At 53.8% G+C, this 21,757-nt stretch overlaps 5 protein-coding genes across 5 annotated transcripts; 3 read left to right on the forward strand and 2 right to left on the reverse strand.

The window, feature by feature from the left end:
- Positions 1–130: 130 nt before the first annotated feature.
- SPBR_04339 (uncharacterized protein) lies at positions 131–1,151 on the forward strand (the record flags this gene model as incomplete). The annotated part of the gene is made up of 2 exons (XM_040762622.1): positions 131–182; positions 256–1,151. 2 exons carry the CDS (start codon positions 131–133, stop codon positions 1,149–1,151), a joined length of 948 nt encoding a protein of 315 aa, XP_040621447.1.
- A 210-nt stretch (positions 1,152–1,361) lies between these two features.
- Positions 1,362–3,069, reverse strand: SPBR_09162 (uncharacterized protein; the record flags this gene model as incomplete). Its single annotated transcript, XM_040767288.1, has 2 exons — positions 1,362–2,469; positions 2,768–3,069. The coding sequence occupies 2 exons, from the start codon at positions 3,067–3,069 to the stop codon at positions 1,362–1,364; spliced, it is 1,410 nt and encodes a 469-aa protein (XP_040621448.1).
- Positions 3,070–9,271: 6,202 nt separating this feature from the next.
- Positions 9,272–13,285, forward strand: SPBR_04043 (uncharacterized protein; the record flags this gene model as incomplete). The annotated part of the gene is made up of 4 exons (XM_040762327.1): positions 9,272–9,398; positions 9,453–10,319; positions 10,373–10,960; positions 11,019–13,285. The coding sequence occupies 4 exons, from the start codon at positions 9,272–9,274 to the stop codon at positions 13,283–13,285; spliced, it is 3,849 nt and encodes a 1,282-aa protein (XP_040621449.1).
- A 3,907-nt stretch (positions 13,286–17,192) lies between these two features.
- SPBR_04278 (golgi family phosphoprotein 3) lies at positions 17,193–18,464 on the forward strand (the record flags this gene model as incomplete). The annotated part of the gene is made up of 3 exons (XM_040762561.1): positions 17,193–17,471; positions 17,590–18,288; positions 18,375–18,464. 3 exons carry the CDS (start codon positions 17,193–17,195, stop codon positions 18,462–18,464), a joined length of 1,068 nt encoding a protein of 355 aa, XP_040621450.1.
- Positions 18,465–19,310: 846 nt separating this feature from the next.
- SPBR_04138 (uncharacterized protein) lies at positions 19,311–21,446 on the reverse strand (the record flags this gene model as incomplete). Its single annotated transcript, XM_040762421.1, has 3 exons — positions 19,311–21,149; positions 21,251–21,340; positions 21,426–21,446. 3 exons carry the CDS (start codon positions 21,444–21,446, stop codon positions 19,311–19,313), a joined length of 1,950 nt encoding a protein of 649 aa, XP_040621451.1.
- Positions 21,447–21,757: the final 311 nt, after the last annotated feature.

Here is a 21,757-nt window from a genome sequence, read left to right on the forward strand (position 1 = left end):
GTTGACGACCTTTCTCGTCACTCTCCTTCCACAGCAACAAAACGGCTTCTCTCGCATCTTCAGATTCCTCACACACCAGCATCATCTCCTTCGTCCCCTTCTTCTCGTCCCGCCCCAAACAAACTTTACAATGCCTCGTCTTACGCCCGCCGAGAAGCTCAGTCTGGTGACGCGCAAGAACGGTAGGTTCCGCCTTGACAGACTGGTCTCCTTGCTCAGACCATGTACTGATATGCACCAATCCTCTGTTTCTAGTCCGCGATGAGTGGGAGAACAAAAAGGAAGAAATGGAGAAGAAGCTCTCCGACAAGCTCGGCGTCGCCTGGACCTTTGACATCAACCCTCTGGCCATCTTTCCGTATGCCAAGGACGACTGGGGCAAGACCAGCCTGGGCTCCATCCTCTACAGCTACGCCGACGGCGCCGTCTACATGCTGAGCTCGTTTGCCGACCGCGAGGACAAGACGAGCGTCGACGAGCTCAACAGCATCGCCCATGCCCACGTCCTGACCATGGACCTGGACGAGGCCGGCAAGAACACGTACAACGGCTGCGAGGTCCAAGCGGGCGGCCGCCTCGCCATCCTGTTCAACGAGGCCAACTTTGGCGTCAACACAGACCAGGCCCTGGACAAGGCCAAGCTGCTGGCCGCGCTCAACCACGCGCCGCCCGCCCCGGGCACGGCCGGCGCCACGACGCTGTCGTTTGTTGCGCGCGCCAGCGTGCGCAGCGAGTACGACGGCCAGATTGAGCCGATCCGGGCCAAGATGGCCAAGACGCTGGCGCGCGAAGACATTCGACTGGAGCCCAACTTTGAGGCGGTGTTTGCCAAGCTGTCGTCGCCCGAGGCGGCGGGCAAGGTCGACCAGGACAACTACGAGCGCCAGCTGGGCTACTTTATGCGCGAGTACTTTGACGGCGTGGCGTACCAGCTGGAGTCGCAAAAGTTTGGCTCGGACGACATGCTGCAGGAGGGCTTCAACGAGGCGGTCGACAAGGGCATCGTCGCCTTCCGCATCGTGGACAAGCTGTCCTACGGCAGCTACTGCGAGGTTGTCGTCGAGGACGGCACGCTGTTTGTGCAGTCGACACTGGAAAAGTACGGCGTCAACATCGGCCATGCGGCCGAGAAGATTATCGATCAGCTGTAAGGGTGCGGCAATGGTTGAGTCGACCACAGTCGATCCATCCTGTCCGCCAGTGGCACCTCTTATGGAGCAGACACTGCGGTGGTTTGTCTTGGCTAGACAATCAGATCCATGTCCATTAATACATAACTATTACACAATTCTTTTCATTGTCCATGTCTCATAGCATCCTGAAGAGCTGTCCGTTTCCGTTCTGCACTCTAGCTAGGCCTTCTACAGTCGGATATCCAGCGTCGCCGCCTCGCCCGGGCTCAGACCGAGCCAGCGCTGCCAGCCTACCTGCAGCTTCACTGCAGCGTTGTCGATCCGTGCCGTCCACGCCGGATCACGCTCGGTCGCCGCCAGCATGGCAAAGCTGCGCAGCGCCCGCAGGTAAAAGGCGTCCTGGTGCCGCGGCTGGTCCAGTGCCGTGTCGTTGTAGAAGGCGCGGAACAAAAAGTGGTCGTCGTCGGGGGGGGTTGCACAGGGAGCGGTGCCTTGCTCGGGCGGCGTCGGCGTCGGCGTCGGCGTCGCCACTGTCGCTGTTGCTGCCACGTTGGGCCGCAGCTGCAAAATGTACACCAGCACAATCTGCGCCCACAGGCAGCGTACCAGGACCAGGGCAATCTCGCTGACGGCCGGGTACTGCAGGCGGACGGCGGCGAGAAACACGCGCAGCGCGAGCACGAGCGACGGCAGAAAGCACAGGTAGACATCAAACTCGGCGGCGCCCGGTGTCTTGTGCGTCCCGCAGGCCAGCGCGACGGTCGTCACGCGGCCGAGCTCCTCGAGGGCGTCCAGCGGGTCGACCGTCTCGGCCAGGTCCCAGCGCCAGACGCTCTCCAGCACGACCTGTCCCACAACCGGCACGCTGGACCAGGGCCGCCCGGCCGCCGCATGGCTCGTGTACCCCGGCAGCACGAGCGGCAGCCCGGACAGGCGGCCGTCGCGGGAGAGGTCGCGCAAGATCGACAGCGGATCGCACGTCCACTTGGGCAGCGGGTGCCGGCCGTGTCTGGACGCGCCAGCAGCAGCAGCAGCACCATTCGAACCAAAGAGCGCCGACCGGCGGCGGGAGTCGGCGGCAATGGCAGCAAACAAGCCGCACAGGCCGTCGTCCAGGTGGCTGGCGGCGAGGGCCAGGGCTTGCTTGGCGTAGGTGGCTGCTTTTATCTCGAACGAGTCGCTCAGGTGGACGAGCGGCAGGCCGTAGCAGCCAAACAGGCCCATCCACAAGGGCCTGGAGCCGCCTTGGAACAGCTCGGCGACGAGGTTGTCGCGCAGTGGTGCGCCGGGATTGATAAGGCGGCGTGCATAATAGGTGCGGAACTCGTCGATGCGGCTGTGGATGTGAGCAAAAGTGCCAAGGCTGGGGAAATGTGACGTCTGACAAAGGCTGACAAAACGGGCCAAAATGGAGAAATTCGGTCTAGGCCGCAATCCGTTGGCAGCCAACTGCGGAGTACAGTAACACTGACAAAGAAAAGCATAATTGACGGCCAACTCCCAACGACAATTCGTCAAACCACCAAAATGACAAATACGTCCTTCAACCGAAAAAATTCTGGCATGGAGTCAAGAGAATGTACGTACTCTTTTTGGCCGAAATAGGCCTCCACTGGCAAATCAATGTCCATGACCGGCCGCAATGCCGATTGCTGGCCACTGTGAAGACGGTATGCGGCCGCATCTGCAGCTCGGATCCGGCGAGCTCGCGGATCGTGGCGAGATGGAAGGCAATCAGGTTGGGCGACGCGTCGGCGTCCTCCCTCACGCCCGAATAGAGCATGTCGTTTTTGGTGATGAGGGTCATGAACGTGCCGTATTGGACGGCCTCGGCCTCGGCAGCGGCTGCGGCCCCGGCCGCATCGAAGAACGGGTGGATTGGGATTGGCTTCAAAGGGACCGGGGGCGTCGTCGGTATCTGGTCACCAGCGACCATGGCGGTGAGGGGGGAGAGAGAGGACAATTTCAACTCTGGGCCCGTGTACGAAGTGACACAGTGGTGGTGTAGCAAGGCTGAGTAAAAGGGGTAATATGTCTGATTGATAAATAGAAATCAGGAGTCTGAGGGTGAAAACGGAGAGAAGAGGTGATGCGCAGAGAAAACAGACACGACAGGTACCACGGAGCAATGCCGTCAGAGTAGCAGAGTATAAATATCTTGACCAAAATAGTTGTCAACAAAAATAAGTGCCGATGTCGACGGCGGGAGCGTATCGGCAAGTTGATGCAGCAGGAACGAGAAGAAAATAAAGGATGTAAACGACAGACAACAATATCCCGCATGAAATGCAGACTTGCCTAAAGGGTAAAAAAAATAAAACAATAAAAAACAGTCCAATACACAATAGTGAACCGTTTGTGCTTTAGTGTTTTCTTTCTTTATATATATATATATATAATTTGACGGTAGCAGATAAGCAGATAAATCAAAAGCGGAACGAAACGTGGACGTAGATATTCAACACTTGTTTGGATTTTCTCGTTTTGCTACACATACACTCTCTCAGCCTCGTTCCTTCTAGATCGTAGCCACCACGAGGTAGTATTTGAGTTGCCGTCTCCGTTTCCGTTTCCGTTCTGCATTGCTGCCTAGAAGACAAAAAGAAAGGAACGAAGAAAAGATTCGTGGTGCCGGCGTACGATAGGTGGTGATACGAGTTGCGGGAGGCGAGGACGCCCTGCATGGTTGACTGCTTTTCGCCTCGTCAGTTGGATTCATCGAGGACTGTGGCGTGGAAGTCGGGCAGAAAGAAGAGAGAAAAGGAGACGCCCTGCAAGGCGCCGTAGTCTATAAAGAAGCCATTTTTCATGAGCCCTTAGCCTGTGGGCATGATATAATATTTGAAAATGTGACGTCGGGACCCGGCACTTTCTTGACAACTAAATAAGTAAATAAATATAAAAGGAGAAGAATCGAGAAGAGACTAGCCATGCATGGACGATTCGCGTAGGCAAACTCTGGACGAGGAGAAGAGGCAAAAAGGACAGGTCGTCCCGCATAGAATACTCAAAGAAGAAGTAGAAGCCTTGTGGGTCTTGAGGATAGAACGGGAAACGGAACAAAGAGATTCAAAATAAAACAAAAAGGATGCGTTGCATTGTTTCGTGGTAGCAGGCAGAGAGAGAGAGAAAATAAAAAAGGTACCATACGACTGCATGGGGCAAATCCCACGAGAACAACTGTCCCAGGAAAATTAAGGTTTAGAGCAAGGAGCGGCCGAAAACCCAAAGGAACAAGTTGAAAAATGCACGGTACTGGCGGTGCCTGGTGCCTGGTGAAGTTGTATGAACAAGCAAATGACCGTTGCGTTGACACATTCGGGCTGTCGGGCTGTCGGGCTGTCGGGCTGTGGGATGTCGGATGTCGGATGCCAAGTTGCACAAAATCGCCCAGAAGCAACGGAATCTCCGTGCGCAGTTCCTTGCACACGCTCAATGTGCCTTGTCGCATTACATTGAATTCACATCTTTCGTCGTAATTCGTATCTCCGCTGCATTTGTTTGAATTGTTTGCCTTTAGTTGGACTCAACCCCCCCCCCCCCCCCAGGCTCACTTACACCGGATATGCTGGATCGGGAAGTTGATCATTCTTGGACCCACTACCCATTAACCATGAACCATTAACCATTAACCATTAACCATTAACCTGCGTTTCTAGTGTCGCGCGCCCCGAGGCTGGGGCCGACCGGATGTGCGGCCTGGCCAAGTGGGCGACTCCTTTGGCTTCTTTAGTAATCTCGTTAGTCCGGTCCTCGTCCGTTTTTGATTCGCCGTGTTTTGGTTCTCCAGCATTCTCTCCTCGCACATTTGTCATTCCCGACAATTGGACCACCCAATGACAATTTCCGTGCTTCTGGAACCCGCTTGGCTTACATAAGTGTGGTTGACGCTGGTCGGCTCCTCCATGTCCAAAGTCACGAAAACCCAAAACTCAAAAACTCAAATCAGCCTCACGATGTCCGCCTTGTGACGCATCATAGCACCACCTGCTCCGGGCATTTTCGGAAGACTGCAGGCTTTGAACATCCAATTGTTTTGTTTCGACGTGACATAGGCGGTCATAGTACTTGATTTGTCTGATTCGGAACGTATGTCCCATTTTTTGGGTTCTCCGGATGCCTTGACTTTCTCTTGTAATTGTCGCCAGTTCACTGCCTGGGACTAAGCCACTCTGCAACATGCAAGCACTGACATTCGTTTGGCTCTGCTGTGCCGTCGCCTACGCCCACGACGGCAAAAAGTGGGCGAACGGCCCGAGCAATGGCGAATTGAGTGGCCATATGGAGTGAGTACGGACTGCCTACTTATTTGACCTTCGGTTTTACATCTGCCGCACGAAATAACAATCGTGAGGACACAGGCAGAAATAAGCAAACGCAAGAGAATGTGTTTTCACTGCATGTACATCTGCGCTCTGACAGACGCGATAACAGTTTACGGGGCGAACCAATTAAAACAGACAGAAAAAGACAGAAGAAAAAGAAGAAAAAAGAAGAAAAAAAAGACAAAAAAGACAAAAAAGACACCAAAAAAAAAAGAGTGAATAATACCGCGCGTACACTTTCACTGACAAACGTGCGACGTGCCGTCGCTATGTGAAAGGAAGAGTGGACAACGAGGCAAACGTGACATAAGCAATGTTGCAATACGATTAGTGTTGACCAGCACCAATGGCAGTGGCTGCAAGGCTGCCCGGACCAAGGACCAAACGCCAAAATCTCCGCATCCTATCGTAAGGTCGCCAAAGCGGACCCGTCTGGTTATCAAACAACAATTTCCAATGCCACAAATGGTGCTGTTTTTACCGTCCGTGTTCTCTTGCCACCTCTCCAAACGAAACGCGGTAGCGTTTGTTTTTGTGTCGTTTTGTTTTGTCCTGTTTGTTTTCACCGTGACCTCCTGTCGGCAGACAATTCATACCATCGGGGGCCGCCACCCTCGCTCCTTGAATTTCTCAACTGTCTCGGAACCACTCGGCGTCTTGCTTTCCTCGCCGCTCTGACAAGGCAAGGACAGCCGGTCCCTATCTTGGCTAGTCGTACAGTCGTTATTCTGCACACTCTGTATGCATATCAGCTCCCAGAACAGGCGAAAAAAATCCGGAACAGCACTGATGTTGCTCCCAGGTTTGTTCACGCTTGTGGTGGGTAACAAGCTGTGAAAACCGTCATCGAGATCAAGCCTGGTCTCACGCGACCTCTGGTCGTTGCAGATGGTTTTGGCTGATGAATCTGGTCGGCCCAGTTCGACCGAGCTCGGCGACCGGTCGTGTTTTGCCCTGTATATGTGTTGTCTTTTCAAAAGTGAGCCAGCATCTCGCGAGTGTCTCGTGCTCTTCATCGTTGCAGTGTCTCTGAGAATTCTGCAAACACTGTTTCTCTCACGCGTTTGTTTGTCTCGTCTCGGACATGGCTCGTGCCTCCTTGTGGTGGTTTTATTTATTTATTTTTCCTTCGGCGGTGTCTTGTGCCGCTTCGCATCCTCGCCTGCCTCTTTCGACTTCTTTGGTACTTCTCGTCATTGTTTTGAATATAATAGCGTTCAGTGTTCCCTGCCGCCTCGTCGTCGATTGTCAATCTTGTTGTTCGTTGCTCTCATTGACTACATATCAATGCGCGGAGAAAAAGGACACAAAACAAACACCCGTCGGAAAAGAGCGTAAAGAAGCAATAGGCATACTGAGAAGAACGACTACTGGACGGTACCTGCGTCTGAGACGATTGGTGGTGTGATTCTGTCAATTTCTGTCAGGATTCCCTCGCTACTTTGTGGTTCTTGTATAACAGGTCTATGGCATCAACTGTGCGCCAGCATCCGTCCTCCCAAGCCCTCTTGCTGCTCTATCGGGAAACTTGTACAGCACATACAACAAATAACAAACCCCTTGCCTTGCATCCTTGCGACGCCCAAGACAGAACGACGGGGGACAAAGACAAGATCCGCCGGTTCAGCAGAATTCTTGTGGGTCTGTGTATGCGTAGGCTGTGTTTGCGTTGCACCATGTCTGAATGTCTGAAAATCTCAAGTCTGACTCTGGCTGCTGGAGAACGTCTCGACAAGCTTTCTTCTGCTGACGACCGAAACTCTGTGTGACCGTCGCCGCAGTGAACCAATTTTGTCGACTACTCGTATTGGCATACTGCCGTAGTAACGTATTTGACGTATTGGCGTAACCTTACGTGCCCTTTCTCCCGATCCTGTCCCACTTTGTGCGTGACGAACCTGCATCGTGCATATACACTTGTGCATATACACTCGTGCATGAACAGCAGTGTACAACGGACGATGGCAGCTGCAACTGTCAATCCAGTGCTCGCACAAGGTCCAGGTCCGACGAGCCCAAAGCTAGACATGGACTCGTAGCCGGTGTAATGCGAAAATTTTCGCTTCCTTTCTCAGGCTTGAGAGAATCGCTGCTCCCACAAACGACGTACAACGGCATCCACAATGTGGACTACATGATCGTCCAATACTTGGCAATTAATCTTCAGCAAGACACGGCGTTTGAACTCACCCCATGCGCCTTTTGTGGCGAAAGCATAGGGTTCTCCTAGTCTCACTCTGTGCCATATAGGAATGCACAAGTACCTACGGACTCGTATCCTGTATGACATGCTACTGTCCACGCGCCCGCTCACAAAACCAGTGAGAGAGAGGCGTGCCAAAGAGGATGTAATTTTCGGGCGGGAAGGCGAGAGGTGATCTGACAGAAACGAGTGCGGCTGCTCCCTGCCGGCATCGGGGGTAAAATGGTCAATGGTCCGTAGAAAGAAATGCTGCCCAGCGTCGACGTAAACGGACCTCCACTGTGGAAAGGTTGCTTCCTGGACACGCCAGCGTCTTTGTTTCTTCTCGGCAGACCTAATTTATGCTTATCCCTGACCCATGTCAAGCGAACCCATGCAGACGGCTTGTCGTGTCTATCGAAAACGAGGTCTTGTCGCGTGTACTCGTGAGCGTGATTTGAATTTAGAGGCTTGGATTTGTACGACCCGGCCAAACACAGGAACCCAACTCGGATATGTATTCTTGTCCGGCATCCTTTCCTTTCTTTCTATACATTTTACACACTTTAACGCAGCGTCAGGGAGCCACGAATCTTGCAAAAGAAGAAGGAGTAAAGAACTAGAAGCTTCATATACAAATAAATTCAATACGACAGGAGACGAGGCGAGTCGGCTGCGCATGCACGAAAAAGCGTTGTTCTTGCTGCTGGTTCAACAGCTGTCGTGGCAGTCCGCATCTCCTGTTCTCAACGCCACCGATACAGTCCATGTCTGAGACCGTCCCCTCAACAGACCTCAAACAGTGTGCAGCTTCTCCAACGCTCTTCCACTCTGTAGCTCACTTCTAGGTAGGTCGGGCGTCTGGGGAGGAGAGGACAGGAGAGGCAGAAGATGGCTCTGCCTCTTCTTCATACCTGTATTTTTCTCATTCCCTAGTGAATGCCGTCCTTCTCCTTTTATCTCCGCCTCATCCCAAAAAAGACAGCACGGCAAGCAATGTCGTCTGTGTGCCTTGTTGTCCTCCGTTTTACATGGCTGCATTTTGTTGTTGATTTTGTATTTCACTGTTTTGCTGCGGATCCTTGGTTTGGGACAGGCTTGTGCTCTTGTGTGACCCCATGGTTTTACCCCATCAGTTTAATCTTCTCATCTGTCCTGATGTCCTTGGCTGTACCGGCCCTTTTATACCGGCCGTATATATGGTCCTTCGTTGCCTCTCTCTTTCTGACCTCTCTCATTGATCAGCAGCCTTTTCTCAACACGATTTGGATGTGACAGTTCCGTTCGTCTGTTCTTCTCTGCTGCTCTATTTTTTCTCTTCCTCAGCCCCTTTGTTGTTCGGCATTCTTTTCCCTTTTCCCTTTTCCCTTTTCCCTCTTTTGTATTGTTTTGTCGACCATTGGACGAGTCTCCAAGTCTCCCACTGCATCCTTTGTTCTGATTTTACTGTTCTTTGGCTCCCTTTTTTGCGTCTTGGGTTTGTTTACTTGCCTCCCTAATTCACGAATTGTCTGCTACGCATATGTCGAGGAAACTGTAATCTTTCATTCGTTTATGATTTTATTCCGACGTTCACTTCATACTTTTGTCCATTTCATTATTTCTCTGCATTCTCCAGATCACACACAACCATGAGGCTCATGGACCTCCTGCTGGGCACAACGGCCCTGGCCGGCGCTGCCCATGCCGCAGACCTGCTCTTTTATCAGGGCATGACCTTTGCCGAATACAGGCAGGCACTGGCCCTCAACTACACGGGTAGGTCGTAGACCATCGCCTCGCCTTGCATCGCGCTTCATTCTGAATTTCAAGTCATGTCGATCCACGTTAAGACGTTCATCACTAACGTGTCAGTGCATGTGGCCTCCAAGGCCGAGTGGTACGCCATGACGACGGCCGACTTTGCCCAGTACAAGGCCATTGTGGTGCCCGACGCCGACTGCGGCAGCCTCGACCAGATCCAGTTTCTGAGCGACACCAAGGCGACCTGGGGCCCCGCCGTCGTGGGCAACGTCATTGTCATGGGCACCGACACGACATACCACGCGTCGACGCGCCCGGGCGCCGTGGCCCTCATGAACGACGGCATCCGGTTTGCGGCCAGTGGCGGGACGGACGGCCAGGCGGCGCGTCGCCCGGCGACGGGCCTCTACTTCTCGCTCTCCTGCTACTACGACGACCAGCCGTTTTCGACCGTCGATGCGCTGACGCCCTTGGGCACGTTTGTCGCGCAGGGTCGGCTGAGCTGCTTCGACGAGGCGCGCATCGTGGCCACGCCGCAGACGTCCGACCGACAAGCGGCGGCCAACCCGGAGGCGGCCAACAGCAACAGCGCGCCGCAGCTGCAGCTCATCTCGGACGGCAACCTCAGCAACTGGTCCTGCAGTGCCCACGCGCTGATCCCGCGCTACCCTGCGGGTGGTGCCAATGGGTTTGCCCCGCTGGCCGTTCTGGAAGATGCAGCGGCTGCCCCGGGCGCCGTGGGCATCCACTCGTTTGCCGGGGGTGTCCGCGGCGTGCCGTACATCGTGGCGCGCGGCGTGACGCCGCTGGGCTGCGGCGATGGCGTGGTGTCGCGCGGCAGCGGCGAGCAGTGCGACGAGGGCACGGCCCAAAACGGTGCCGCGGGCGGACTGTGTTCGTCGACGTGCCAGTGCATCTTTGGCCTGGACAGTGACAGTGCGCGCCAAAAATGTGCGGCCAAGCCGGCCGTGTCGGCGTCGGCGTCCCAGTCGGTCCCTCTCAGTGTGCCGATCGAGACGACCACCACGACCACGACCACGACCACCACGACGGCCGTTTCAATAGCTACCACGACCACGACGCGGCTGTCTTTTTCACGAAGCGAGAGCGCGTCCGTTCCGCTGTCTACGGCGTCGTTGACGTCCTCGTCGACGTCCTCGCTTACGTCCTCGCTTACGTCCTCGGTACTGTCATCGAGCGCGCCGTACGGCAACTCGAGCTCGGCTCCTCCTCCATCGTCGTCTCTTTCTCTGTCGACGGCTCCTGTGTCGTCGACGCTGCCGGCGTCCTCGTCGCTTTCCTCGGTTCCTTACAACACGTCAAGTGTCTCCTCCTTGTCGCCTTCCCCGTCAACATCATTCTCGTCCTCGCCGACTTCGTCGTTTATTTCCGCAAACAGCTCCCGTACCTATCCCGCGTCGTCCTCCAGCCTGACGCCGACCTCGTCTTCCTCTCCTACGACGTCGCCGCCCAGCACTTCGACGTCCCGTTCCACCTACAGTTCTGCAGTGTACAACTCGTCAGCGTCCTCTGTCGCGAGTTCGGTTGCACCTTCTTCGTCCAGCTACAGTTCGGCGGTATATAATTCGACTGCATCGTCTAGTGTACCGACTTCGTTCAGCCACAGTTCCCCAGCCTTCAATTCCTCGACTTCGCCGACTGGTCCCGTTTCGTCCAGCTACAGCTCGACGGTGTACAACTCGACGACTTTGTCAAGCCGTCTTCCACTGTCCTCCAGTTACAGCTCCGCTGTGTACAACACCTCGACGTCGTCGGCTCCTGTTTCTCCGTCCCGCAGCTCGGCCAGCTACACCTCGTCGACCGGGCCTGCTTCTTCTAGGTACAGCTCAGCCGTGTACAATTCGTCTGCCTCGTTGACCTCGCATTTCACATATTCCAGCCACAGCTCCTACAGCTCAGTCGTTTACAATTCGTCAACATCAACGGCGGGCGTCATCTCTTCCAGTTACAGCTCCGCCGTCTACAACACGTCGACATCGTCGTCCGCCCCAACCACCTCGTCGAGCTACAGCTCTACCGTTTACAATTCCTCCACATCGACATCCTCGATTGTCCCCACGTCCTCCAGCTATAGCTCTGTCATAGCCAACACGTCAACTTCGTTGGCTTCTCCCACATCCTCCAGTTATAGCTCGGCGGTCTACAATTCCTCCTCTTCGTCCGTGCATGTGGCTTCGTCAAGTTATTCATCGGGATACAGCACATCGACGTCCTCAGTGTCGCCTGTTTCGTCTAGCTCTATTTCTAGCTTCACTTCTTCGTCGGTGCCTTCGTCAAGCATTTCCAACGGTTACAATGCCTCGACGTATTCGGCCCCTCACAGCTCGGCCTCATCGTCTTCCTCCGTTGCACCGTCAAGCTCCTTCTCGTCTGTCTACAACTCATCGTCCTACTCGGTCTCGCCCGTGTCGTCCACCTCTGCCTCGAGCTACAGCCTGAATAGCACGTCGTTGTCGACACTGCCCTCGTCGTCGAGCTTCCCGTCATCTTCTATCCTAAACAACTCCAGCTCGTCAGTCCCCTACTCGTCGAACATCTACTCGTCGAGCGCATTGCCCTCATCCAGCCTAAACAGCTCAACGACTACGTCGGTCCTGTCGACGCGGTCCAGCATCTCTTCGGCGACCTCCGTCTCCAGCACGGCATCAAGCAACCTATCAACAACCTACAGCAACAGTGCTACCACTGCTCCTCCTTCATCGCTGTCGTCGCGTGAGCCCTCATCCTCACCCATTACCTCCTCCTCGTCGACAACAACAGACCGCTGCGGCCAGTACATTGGCGTCGAAATTGTCGTTATCATTGACATTGTCGAGATCTGCCCCAGAGGCTCGACCTACACAATCACGTCCACCACCACCATAGAAACGGTCACCAAATCCATCTGCAACTCCACAACATCCTCGGCGTCGACCATCAACTGCTATGGCTGCCAGCCTAGCAACTCTACTCGTCCCGGCAAGCCGGACGTACCTGACGTACCTGGCGTCCCCAATGTGCCTGATGTGCCGGGCTACCAAAACCCGCCGTCCGTCGAGACGACATTGACCACGACATCGACGTCGTCCACGACACGCGTCCAGAATACCGCTGCTGCGGCGACCGATGGAGTCCGCCGCACTTCGCCCAAGCACCCCGACGGCTACATGGTCCGCGTCCTGGGTACGTACTTTGGGCGCTCTGCCAACAAGAACGGCGAGCGTACCGCGAATACGGCGCAGGAGGAGGAGGAAGAGGAGGAAAAGGCAGGGACGGAGGTGCACAGCCACGAAAATACGAGGCCGACAGTGTCGGTCACGCCCGTGCTTCCCACCCACCACACCACGGTCACCCGCGCCTCGCAGCACCTCGAGACTCTGCCGACGTTGATTGCCATCCAGAAGCGCGAGGGCAGTGGCGATGGCAGCAACGGGGACAGGGACCCAGGGGACGCTCTGAGAGACACTGCCTCTGGAACACCGGGTGTTCTTGGCGTCGGTTTTGAGGCCGACGCCAAGAGAGCGTTAGGAACGACTGCGGAGCGGAGCGAAAAGGTGTCGGACCTGGACTCCGCTCTGTCGGCTGCTGCTTTTCCTGTTGTCCCTGCGGTTCCTGCGGTTCCTGCGGTTCCTGCTGCTCCCGCCCTCCCCAACGAAAAGCGTAGTGCCGTGCCGAATGTCGATAACCAGGAAACGCTGGTCGCAGACGGCAAGGGCGAGAACCCGGCCAATTTGCCCCGTCCACCGTCCTCGCTACCGGCCAGTTTTGCCGATTTTGAGCTAACAAGTGCAGCCCATAGCAGCGGCACGAGCCGCAGCCGTGGCAGCTTCATCGCGGCAACCTCCAAGGCGGCCCTACGCACAGCTGCCTTGGTCTGTGTTGCTGCTGTGGCTGTTTTTTAACGGATACTGCCAAACATGAATCAATGTATTTCATATGCTTTTACTCCTGTTTTATTTTTTTTTTTTTAATTGTTTATTTTTATATTTTGTTTCGCTCTCTTGGCCCTTATTTGGTCCTTTTCTTCTAACATCGTTGTGCTGCTGTCCTTTTTTGTTTATTTTTATTTATTTATTTATTTATTTTTTTGCGTAATTTCAGTTTCATTTTATCCCACTTCATCAGTTTAGATTCACAGTTTGCTCGCTGAATGTCTTCGTTTAATGTTGTCATTTTGGTCATGCATTACATCACTTGAGCAACAATTTCCTCGCTGTTGTCTTCGCTCACTGTCCACCCCCCCGTCGCTGTCGTTACTTGTGTTCGTCCTGGTTCCCTAATTTATCCTATGCTATTGTGATATTGTTCCATCACACCTTAAATTATTTGGTAGCTTTCCGTCTAGTAACTTCGGCCGTCTCCAGGTTCTTGTATTACTGCCATGCACATCTTGATTCATGAGCTTAGCTACCTCGAAATACCTTCTACCTTCGTTTTACCATTTCGTGTGTCACTTTCAACCTGGCCAGGCCTTGTGATATCCCCCTTTTGGGTCTTTTCTTTCCGTTCTGGTTTTTTTCTCCCCTTTTGCGTCTTGACACTTGCTGGGGTAACAAGCGCTGTGGGGTTGATCTGAGCTGTGACAAAACCGTGAGGCTGGGCTGCAACTCGGGGCGGCACTGCCTCCATTTTAGAGTTATCGCGCCGTTGACGCTTTCTCTTCTGATATGACTTCTGGCTAGACTCAGCACTGCGCTTTTTTGACACCGTCTGTTTTACCAGAGGACAGGGCTTCTTATCCAAGACTGTATCTATTGCTGATGAGACCGGTGGCATATTGGACACAGAATGTTGATGCGAAAGGGAGGGCCCCTGGTTGTGGGAGAGGCCGCGATCGCCAACTACATCTCGAAGTGATTGCTGCGACTTGGTTGTAGTACATGTTCCGTCGCCGGAAACTCGAGAAGCCTCACCTTGCGACTGAAGCTGGAGGGCTTGACTATGAGTTGCAAGGAGAGATGTTAACTACAGCAATTGACATTGTTCTGGCCGCTATATTGCCATCCCGATGTTTGACTTACGTTGTCTTTGGATGTACGAGCTCAATGGGCAACGAGTCAATGGAAAGGAGCTGCTCCAGCCCCTCATATTCAGCTGAGTAGGCATCGCGCATGACCAAAAGGCTTCCAGAGAGGGATGCCATGCGGTGAGCCAATTCCTGGTAGTGCTGGCTGAGTATACCAATGCTCTCGGCAGGCTTGCATTCTTTCCCCAGTTGGCTAATGAGCCAAGCAACGTTTTTGATGTCCTCAATAGCATCATCTATTGCTCGAAATTAGAGAGGCACTATTTCTTGTTCCAGTCCATGTATCCCTGCCGTACAAACACTCACACGCATCGTAAAATGCCGGGGCCAAGCGGTAGACCAGCGCTCTGCGGATATGAACTGGCTTTGCGTTCCATTCGAACTTAGCATCGTCGCGTATTACTGCCTGTGCAGCGGCATTTGGATCGTCGATAAACTTCTTGACCATGCCCAAAACGAGAACACCGCTGTCACAAGCATTTTCTGCAAGTGGCGTTGTTTTGGGGCAAACAAAGTTGTCCACGGCGCATGCAAAGCATGTTTTGAAATAATTCGCAAGGAAGAAGGCGGGTTCGTACTGCATTTGATGTGAGGTGTCCAAACAGAGCGTATGGCCAATGCGTGTGCAAACAACCAGAACGAACCAGCGTTCACCTTTGACAATCGGGCATATCACATGGTCGTGGCAATCGAACTGCACTGCTGTCGAAACAACCTGACTGCCGGCCTGATGGAGGGTCCTGTAATCCCAGGGTGCAAGAAGATGAATTGAGCCATCATGACCCTTTTCATCAATCAGCTCTCGTATTGTATGAACGACATCGAATTCATTCAACCCGCCTTTCGTGACTCGAGAAAGGCAGTTGACAAGCTGGCTTTTAGATCCTTCGGTTTCGACAAGGTAGTCAAGAGCAAAGTCAAATGAACCGTCACTGGTTGTGGTGTAAGTGGCCGGTTCCAATCGAGTATTCTCGCTGAGGTCCTCTTCAGGCTGCAAGCATCGAGTCTCAGCTGTGGCAATGCTATCCAACTGGGGATTGGTGTGAACAGACACCGTCCAAGAGTGTCTCTGGAAGTCACTCTTTGGTTGAATATAGCTCTGCCAAAATTTGAGCCCTGTCGTGTGGTGGTGAGCGTGAGCTTTATCCGCGTGTAAAGTTGCAAACTCACACTCCACGCATTTGAACGCTTGAAAAATAGGAAGCCCCTTCAATGGCGATGATCCATCTGGTGCACGGGGTAACTTCTTCAAATTCCGTAGCCCAAAATTAATAAACGAAGATTGTATGGGCTGGCAGTCGGCGGCCGGAATAGCCTCTCCGTGCCAGTCTAGTCTGTGCTGGCAGTATGCCTTCGACGAGGGGCCTATGGGATAGGTGAAATGGGTGCAACTTGCGCAAAAAAGACACCCCAATTCCTTATCAAGGCGAAGGTCGTATTTTTTGAGCGTCGTCTCGTTCCGCCGGACATTTTTGGAACGGGTCATCATCGTTCGGCAGTGAAATGTGAGATTATGGGAGAGAGAAGGGATCGCCAGCACATCCAGTACGGAGCAGCTAGTAGGGATGCAGCAGACGGTCTTGCCTACTGGAACCAGAGCGTCGATGCTGTTGCAGCACGAAACTCAGACTTGTCAGACGAGGTGCATCGGGCCGTGGGTAGGGTGGGTTGTGCGAACACATCGAGCGAAGCCTGATGTCGTGATAGATGGTCACAAAAACAAATGCTACGAGGATGGGGCAAGAGCGATGCGTGAAGACATCGCTTTGAGTCCAAAAATAGAAGGAGCATCGTCATGTCCGTAAGGAAAACGGAAGGAACCAGCTCGCACGTGCTTCCCAGACAGTACAATTGTGTCTTGCGAAAGCGCCCGCATTTATTTTGGCAGCCGATGATACAAGTCGGCGACGGTAGACCTGAAGCTGTCACCTCTGGTGGGCAGCACCAAACGTTTTCCCCTCCTTGCATGCCTTCGACCCTCGCTACGCTCTTCAGTCGTCGAGTCAGCCTCGACAGCCCCGCAAATCCACAGGGCTGCAGTGCTGCGTACAACAGATATCTCTCGCCGAGGATTGGAACAAAACAGCAAACAGCGAGGTAAAGACAATTGACAACCAAACAAGGAGCCGTTCTCGACGGCCAGCTGCCTCGTCCGTCTCTTGACTGCCCGGAAACAAACTATCGATCCGCTCATGGCCACCTGGGCCACCCAAACAAAGAAAGTCACCCGGATTTCGATAACGCGTGCAATGTTCCGGCAGAACGCCAACCCTGGGACTAGTGTGGACTAAGTCACGTGTAGCCTCCCCATTTGGGCATATCCAGCCAACGAGCAGCAGGGGCCAGACCAAAGGGACTGCAGGGGACACAAAGTTCCACCCTGTCCCTCCTCTGCAGAAAAGCTCTCGTGTGCTCCTAGGCACGGTCTTTTTACGAGCATCACTTTCTTTTCTCCCTATCCGCTTGAGCAAACTTCCTTCCTTCGCACAACTCCGTGTTTTCGTGTTGGGATCCAAATGCCAGCTTCGCCTCTTTTATATCAACGTTGAGGAAGAGCCCGCGCTACAGAAATCCCACTTTTTTCAACCGTCACTTTCTCCCTCAACGACCCAATTGCTCGGTTGCGACCCCTTTTCTTCACGACCCGCCTGTTTTCGCTTCCGTCTAAATCTAGCTGCCTTTTGAACATCCACGCGTTCAATCCCGCTTCCTCTCCGATCCCGGCCTGGCCACCCTTTTCGACCCCGACTATCGCAACGATCGACTACCGACACTCAGATACCATGTCGGCAACCACAACGACTTCGGGACTGACCAGACGAAGGGGCGGCGGCGGTGGTGGTGGCGCTTCTGGTGCTTCTGGCGCAAACGGCAATGGCGCAGAGACTCCTGACAGCGGTCCCAGCAAGGACAGCGCGCCGGAGACGAGTTACGAACAGGGCGACAATGGGCACAAGATAGCATTCGACCCGCGCGATCTTAGTGAGAGCGCCGAGCGCAGCAAGCAGCCCAAGCTCACACTGATGGAGGAGGTTTTGCTGCTGGGTCTGAAGGATAAGCAGGTAGGTTGACGCTGACACGGACAGGTATTGGGCTGAGCCTTGTCTTGTCCTGTCCGACTGTCTCACGCATACTCTCTCTCTCTTTTCTTTTGTTCTTTCTCCCTAACGCTTGCATCAGGGCTACCTCTCGTTCTGGAACGACAACATCTCCTACGCCCTACGTGGCTGCATCGTCCTCGAATTGGCCTTCCGCGGCCGTATCAGCATGCAGAAGGACCCTGGCCGCCGCCGGTTCCCCCTGTCCGACCGCGTCATTGAAGTGATTGACGATACCCTCACCGGCGAGGTCCTGCTGGACGAGGCTCTTAAGATGATGAAGGCTAGCGAAAAGATGAGCGTCAGCGCGTGGATCGATCTGATGAGCGGCGAGACCTGGAACTTGATGAAGATAGGCTACCAACTCAAGCAGGTTCGCGAGCGGTTGGCCAAAGGTCTCGTCGACAAGGGCATTCTGCGGACAGAGAAGCGCAACTTCTTGCTCTTCGACATGGCTACCCACCCCGTCGCCGATGGCGGCGCCAAAGAAGAGATCCGCCGCCGTGTCCGCAACGTCCTGACCCAGCGCACCATTGTTCTTCCGGCCTCGCAGTTCCTGCCCGAGAACCTCGAGTTCCGCAACCTGCGCACCATCGCTATGGTGTGTGCGGCCTACGCCGCGAACGTCTTGGAGAATGCCCTAAGCACACTTGGCCACGAGGCGCGCGAGCGTGCCTTTGCTCAGACCGACGAGCTGCTTAACGAGTACAGCGTATGGCCGTTCACACGCAAGGCGACGGTTCACGGCATCGGTGCCAACCTACCACAGGTTATTGCAGAGGTGGGTTTTTTTATGTTATTTCTGGTTGACAAAGACGTATCTGTTCCTCGTCTCTGGTGACCTTTTGTCGACTAACTCTGTTATAGGAAATTGCCAAGGCCAAGGACCGTGAGCTTCAGCTGGAAGTCGTTGCCGCATGCCTGAATGTTTTTACTAGACTCGACTCGATTCTGTAGCGGTTGAATTCCGAAATTCCGAAGGACTGTTCACACTGCTTGATCTAAAACGACAAGAAGAAAACTACTCCAACGACTATAAAATCACTATCCCAACGAATCTCGTTACAACGCTTTGCTTCAAAATTCATTTAAATTGAACGCATCCAATCATCGATTTTGTTGCTATCATAATGGTATCATGACTATACCAAGGATTTTGCCGATGGATGATGGAGAGTGGTGGCTTTAGAGCAGCTGAGTGCTGCAGACCTTTTTTTTGTCGGGAGACTGGCCAGAGGCTCTGTTTATGAGGTTTCGTTTTATATCTCTTGATGCGGCTCTCTCCTCGCGCTGGTGTTTCTTTTCTCATATATTTTATTTATGTTTTTCGTGCGTTTATTTCGTTTCTTGTTTCTTTTTGTTTTGCTTTTTCTTTGGAAAGGAAAAAAGAACACAAAACCTCTCGTTTTATTACAAATGGACTGGGCGTTATTAATTTCTATATCATATTCACAACCATTTTCACATTCAACTATTCGACGAGGTCCTTTACACAGTTGAATTAGCGAGGCTGATATACAACTGAACAGGACCACCCGTCACACGTACTGTCAAGCAAATGAGAATCAGGTTAACGAAATAAAAACAAGGAACTTTTCATATTTTAAACGCTCTTCTCATGTAGACAAATAATAATATGACAAAAGAGAAAACAAGATGAACAATGATAGTTAAACCACGCCAGAACGCCGCCTGTAAAGGTATGCCCTCCTGACAATACAAAACCACTACAAAATAAAGAAAGATGGAAACAACAGCGAGAAAAGCAAATCAGGACAAAGACAGATGTGGGCGGCGTCGTGTCTACTTTCTCCGGCCGCCAAACGACGAGCCCTCGAAGCCCGGCCGGCCGCCCTTGCTCTTTCCACTGCCCTGCTTGGCTCGTTTCGACAGACCCGCGCGGTGCAGCATCTTGTCTTCTTTCCGCTTGCGCAGGTTGTCCTCGCGCTTCTTCTGGCGGTCCTGGATCGACTTTTGCACGCCGTCTTTGCGCTCGCCCCACTCGCGCTCGCTCTTCTTCTTGGCCTTTTCTTTGCGTTTGATCGCCTTCTTAAGCAGCTGCTCCGTGGAATGGCGCGCACCTTCGGTAGAAATTGCGCCCGATGCAGCAGCGGCCGCAGTCAGACCACCACCATCGCCTCGCCCGACGCCCTCGGCACGTTTCCGCGCCGCCAGCCACCGCTCCTTCTCCTCGACTTCACGGCGCTGGACGTCGTCCATCTTGGCCAAGCGCTTCTTTTGTGACTCGAGACGTGCCAGCTGGGCCTTGACATCGGACGCGGCGGGGCCCTTCTTCTTGGCGCTAGCGTCCTTGACGTACGACAGGTCGCGCGACATTTGGGAGCCGTCGGCAAAGGTGACACGGCCGAATGAAAAGTTGGTTTCGATCTCGCCCGTGCTGTTGGCGGCAGCGGCACCGTTCATGCTGCTGCTGCTGCCCAGCTGAACGAGTGGCGAGTCCCGTGCTGAGGCAATGGCCTCCTCGCGCTTGCGGTCCTCCTCAAGGCGGGTAGCCTTGCGCAGCTCCTTCTTGTGTGCCTTGCGCTCAGCTTGCTTCTGGCGGCGGGCCTCGATGAGCTGCTGACGGGTACGAATGACGTTGCCACTGCTGTCAAGCTCGTCAACGTCGGCTTTGCGGGCGGCGCGGAGAGCCTCGATACGTGCAGCAAGGCGGGCACGGAGTGCCGAGGTGTCGGCAGGGACTTGAAGCTTGGTCTTTGGCGGCGTGCCAGACGTGGTGGAGGCAGTTTCCGTAGAGGGGTTCAGGAGAGAAGTCGAGAAAGAAGCGGGGATGGAGACTGACGAGATGGAGGTGGTCGTGCTCGAAGATTCCCTGGCTTCGGTGGAAGGTAGAGGGGTGTCGAATGTGTCTGAAGGGGTAGGGGACGGTGAAGACGGTGCTGAAGGGACATCCTCGTCACCAAGAAGGGCAGCGAAGCCGGCGCCCGAATGGAGGCTGCCATTGTGTTGCTCGTGTTCATTATCAGAATCGGCCTCAAAAACTTTGGCTACTGCGGCCTTGGCCTCCTCCTTCTCCTTCTTGGTATCCTTGGCAGGTTGTGGTGCCTCCTCAATCTTGCGGGCCATCTTGGTGTCCTCATTCTGAGCAACGTTCTTCTCGGACTTGTTCTTGCGCTTCTCAGCCCGCTTCTCAGCCTTGGCTTGCTTCTTGATTAGCTTCTTCTGCTGCTTTGCAGAGAGGTTAGCATCGGCGAGGCTGATACCCAGGTCGCCGTCTTCGTCGTCTTTCTCGGCGGCGTTGGCCACTTTTTGCTTCTTGGCCGCACTCTCGCCCTTCGCAGCCGCTGCTTCCGTTTTGGCCTTCTTTAAGCCCTCACCCGGCTGCTCCTTGACAATGTCACCAACAATGCTGTCGTCGTCATCGTCGTTTTCAGCCTGGCTGTCGTCCTCTTTCTCGTCCTCGTCCTCGTCCTCCTCGTCGTTACTATCCACGGCCTGTTTGCTACTGGATTTTTTGCCCTGGGTGCTACCGCTCATCTCGGCAAGCTTCCGCTTGTTGCGAGCCGCATGCTCCTCCATGACTTCTTTGACGCTCTTGTTGAGCTCGTTTTCCGGGTCGAGATTGGCCCGGCGGGCAGCGTTCTTTTCTTCTTTGGTCTGCTTTTTTCGGCGCCATTGTTCCTAGAGTTGGATTTGTCAGACAGATTTGCTCTTTTACCTTTTCGCCTTTCGACCTTCCACTTGCGGCCGTATCTCGACGTTCATCACAGGTTGGAACTCACACTTGGCTCGTCTCCATTGCCGTAGTATAATTTGGCCGGGATCAGCGAAAGAAGGCCATCAAAGGCCTGTGCATGCCCACGCAGGCGGTCCTGTGAAGAAAGAGGTCGGGGTTAGTAGGATGTTCACTTTGTCTTCTGCCTTGTCAAATACACGCAAGTGTAAAAGAGAACATACCTGCAACGAAGAGCCCGCCATCGTTGTGTCTATATACTAATGCTCCCAGGTGCGTACGATCTGTTGTCTGGCCGTGAATTAAAGTAATGAAAATAGCGATCGGAAAGGGAAATGCTTGTCGTTCGTTCTCGAGGCGTGTACGTGAGCAAGGCTCCTTTTCGGGAGACCAGAGAGGAGGTTGAACGGTCTTCCAATTTTCCTCCCACTAATTTTTTTTCTGCCGGGCCTTATTTTCGTTCTGCCTCACGACTTACGCAGTAGAAAGGCGGTAAAGCACGGGCGGGTCCCTATATTCTGGAGTGGACCTGGCGGCTGTCGTTCTAGCACCTATT

Source organism: Sporothrix brasiliensis (assembly GCF_000820605.1).
Source record: "Sporothrix brasiliensis 5110 chromosome Unknown Cont16, whole genome shotgun sequence".
In the NCBI taxonomy this organism is placed as follows: Eukaryota; Fungi; Ascomycota; class Sordariomycetes; order Ophiostomatales; family Ophiostomataceae; genus Sporothrix; species Sporothrix brasiliensis.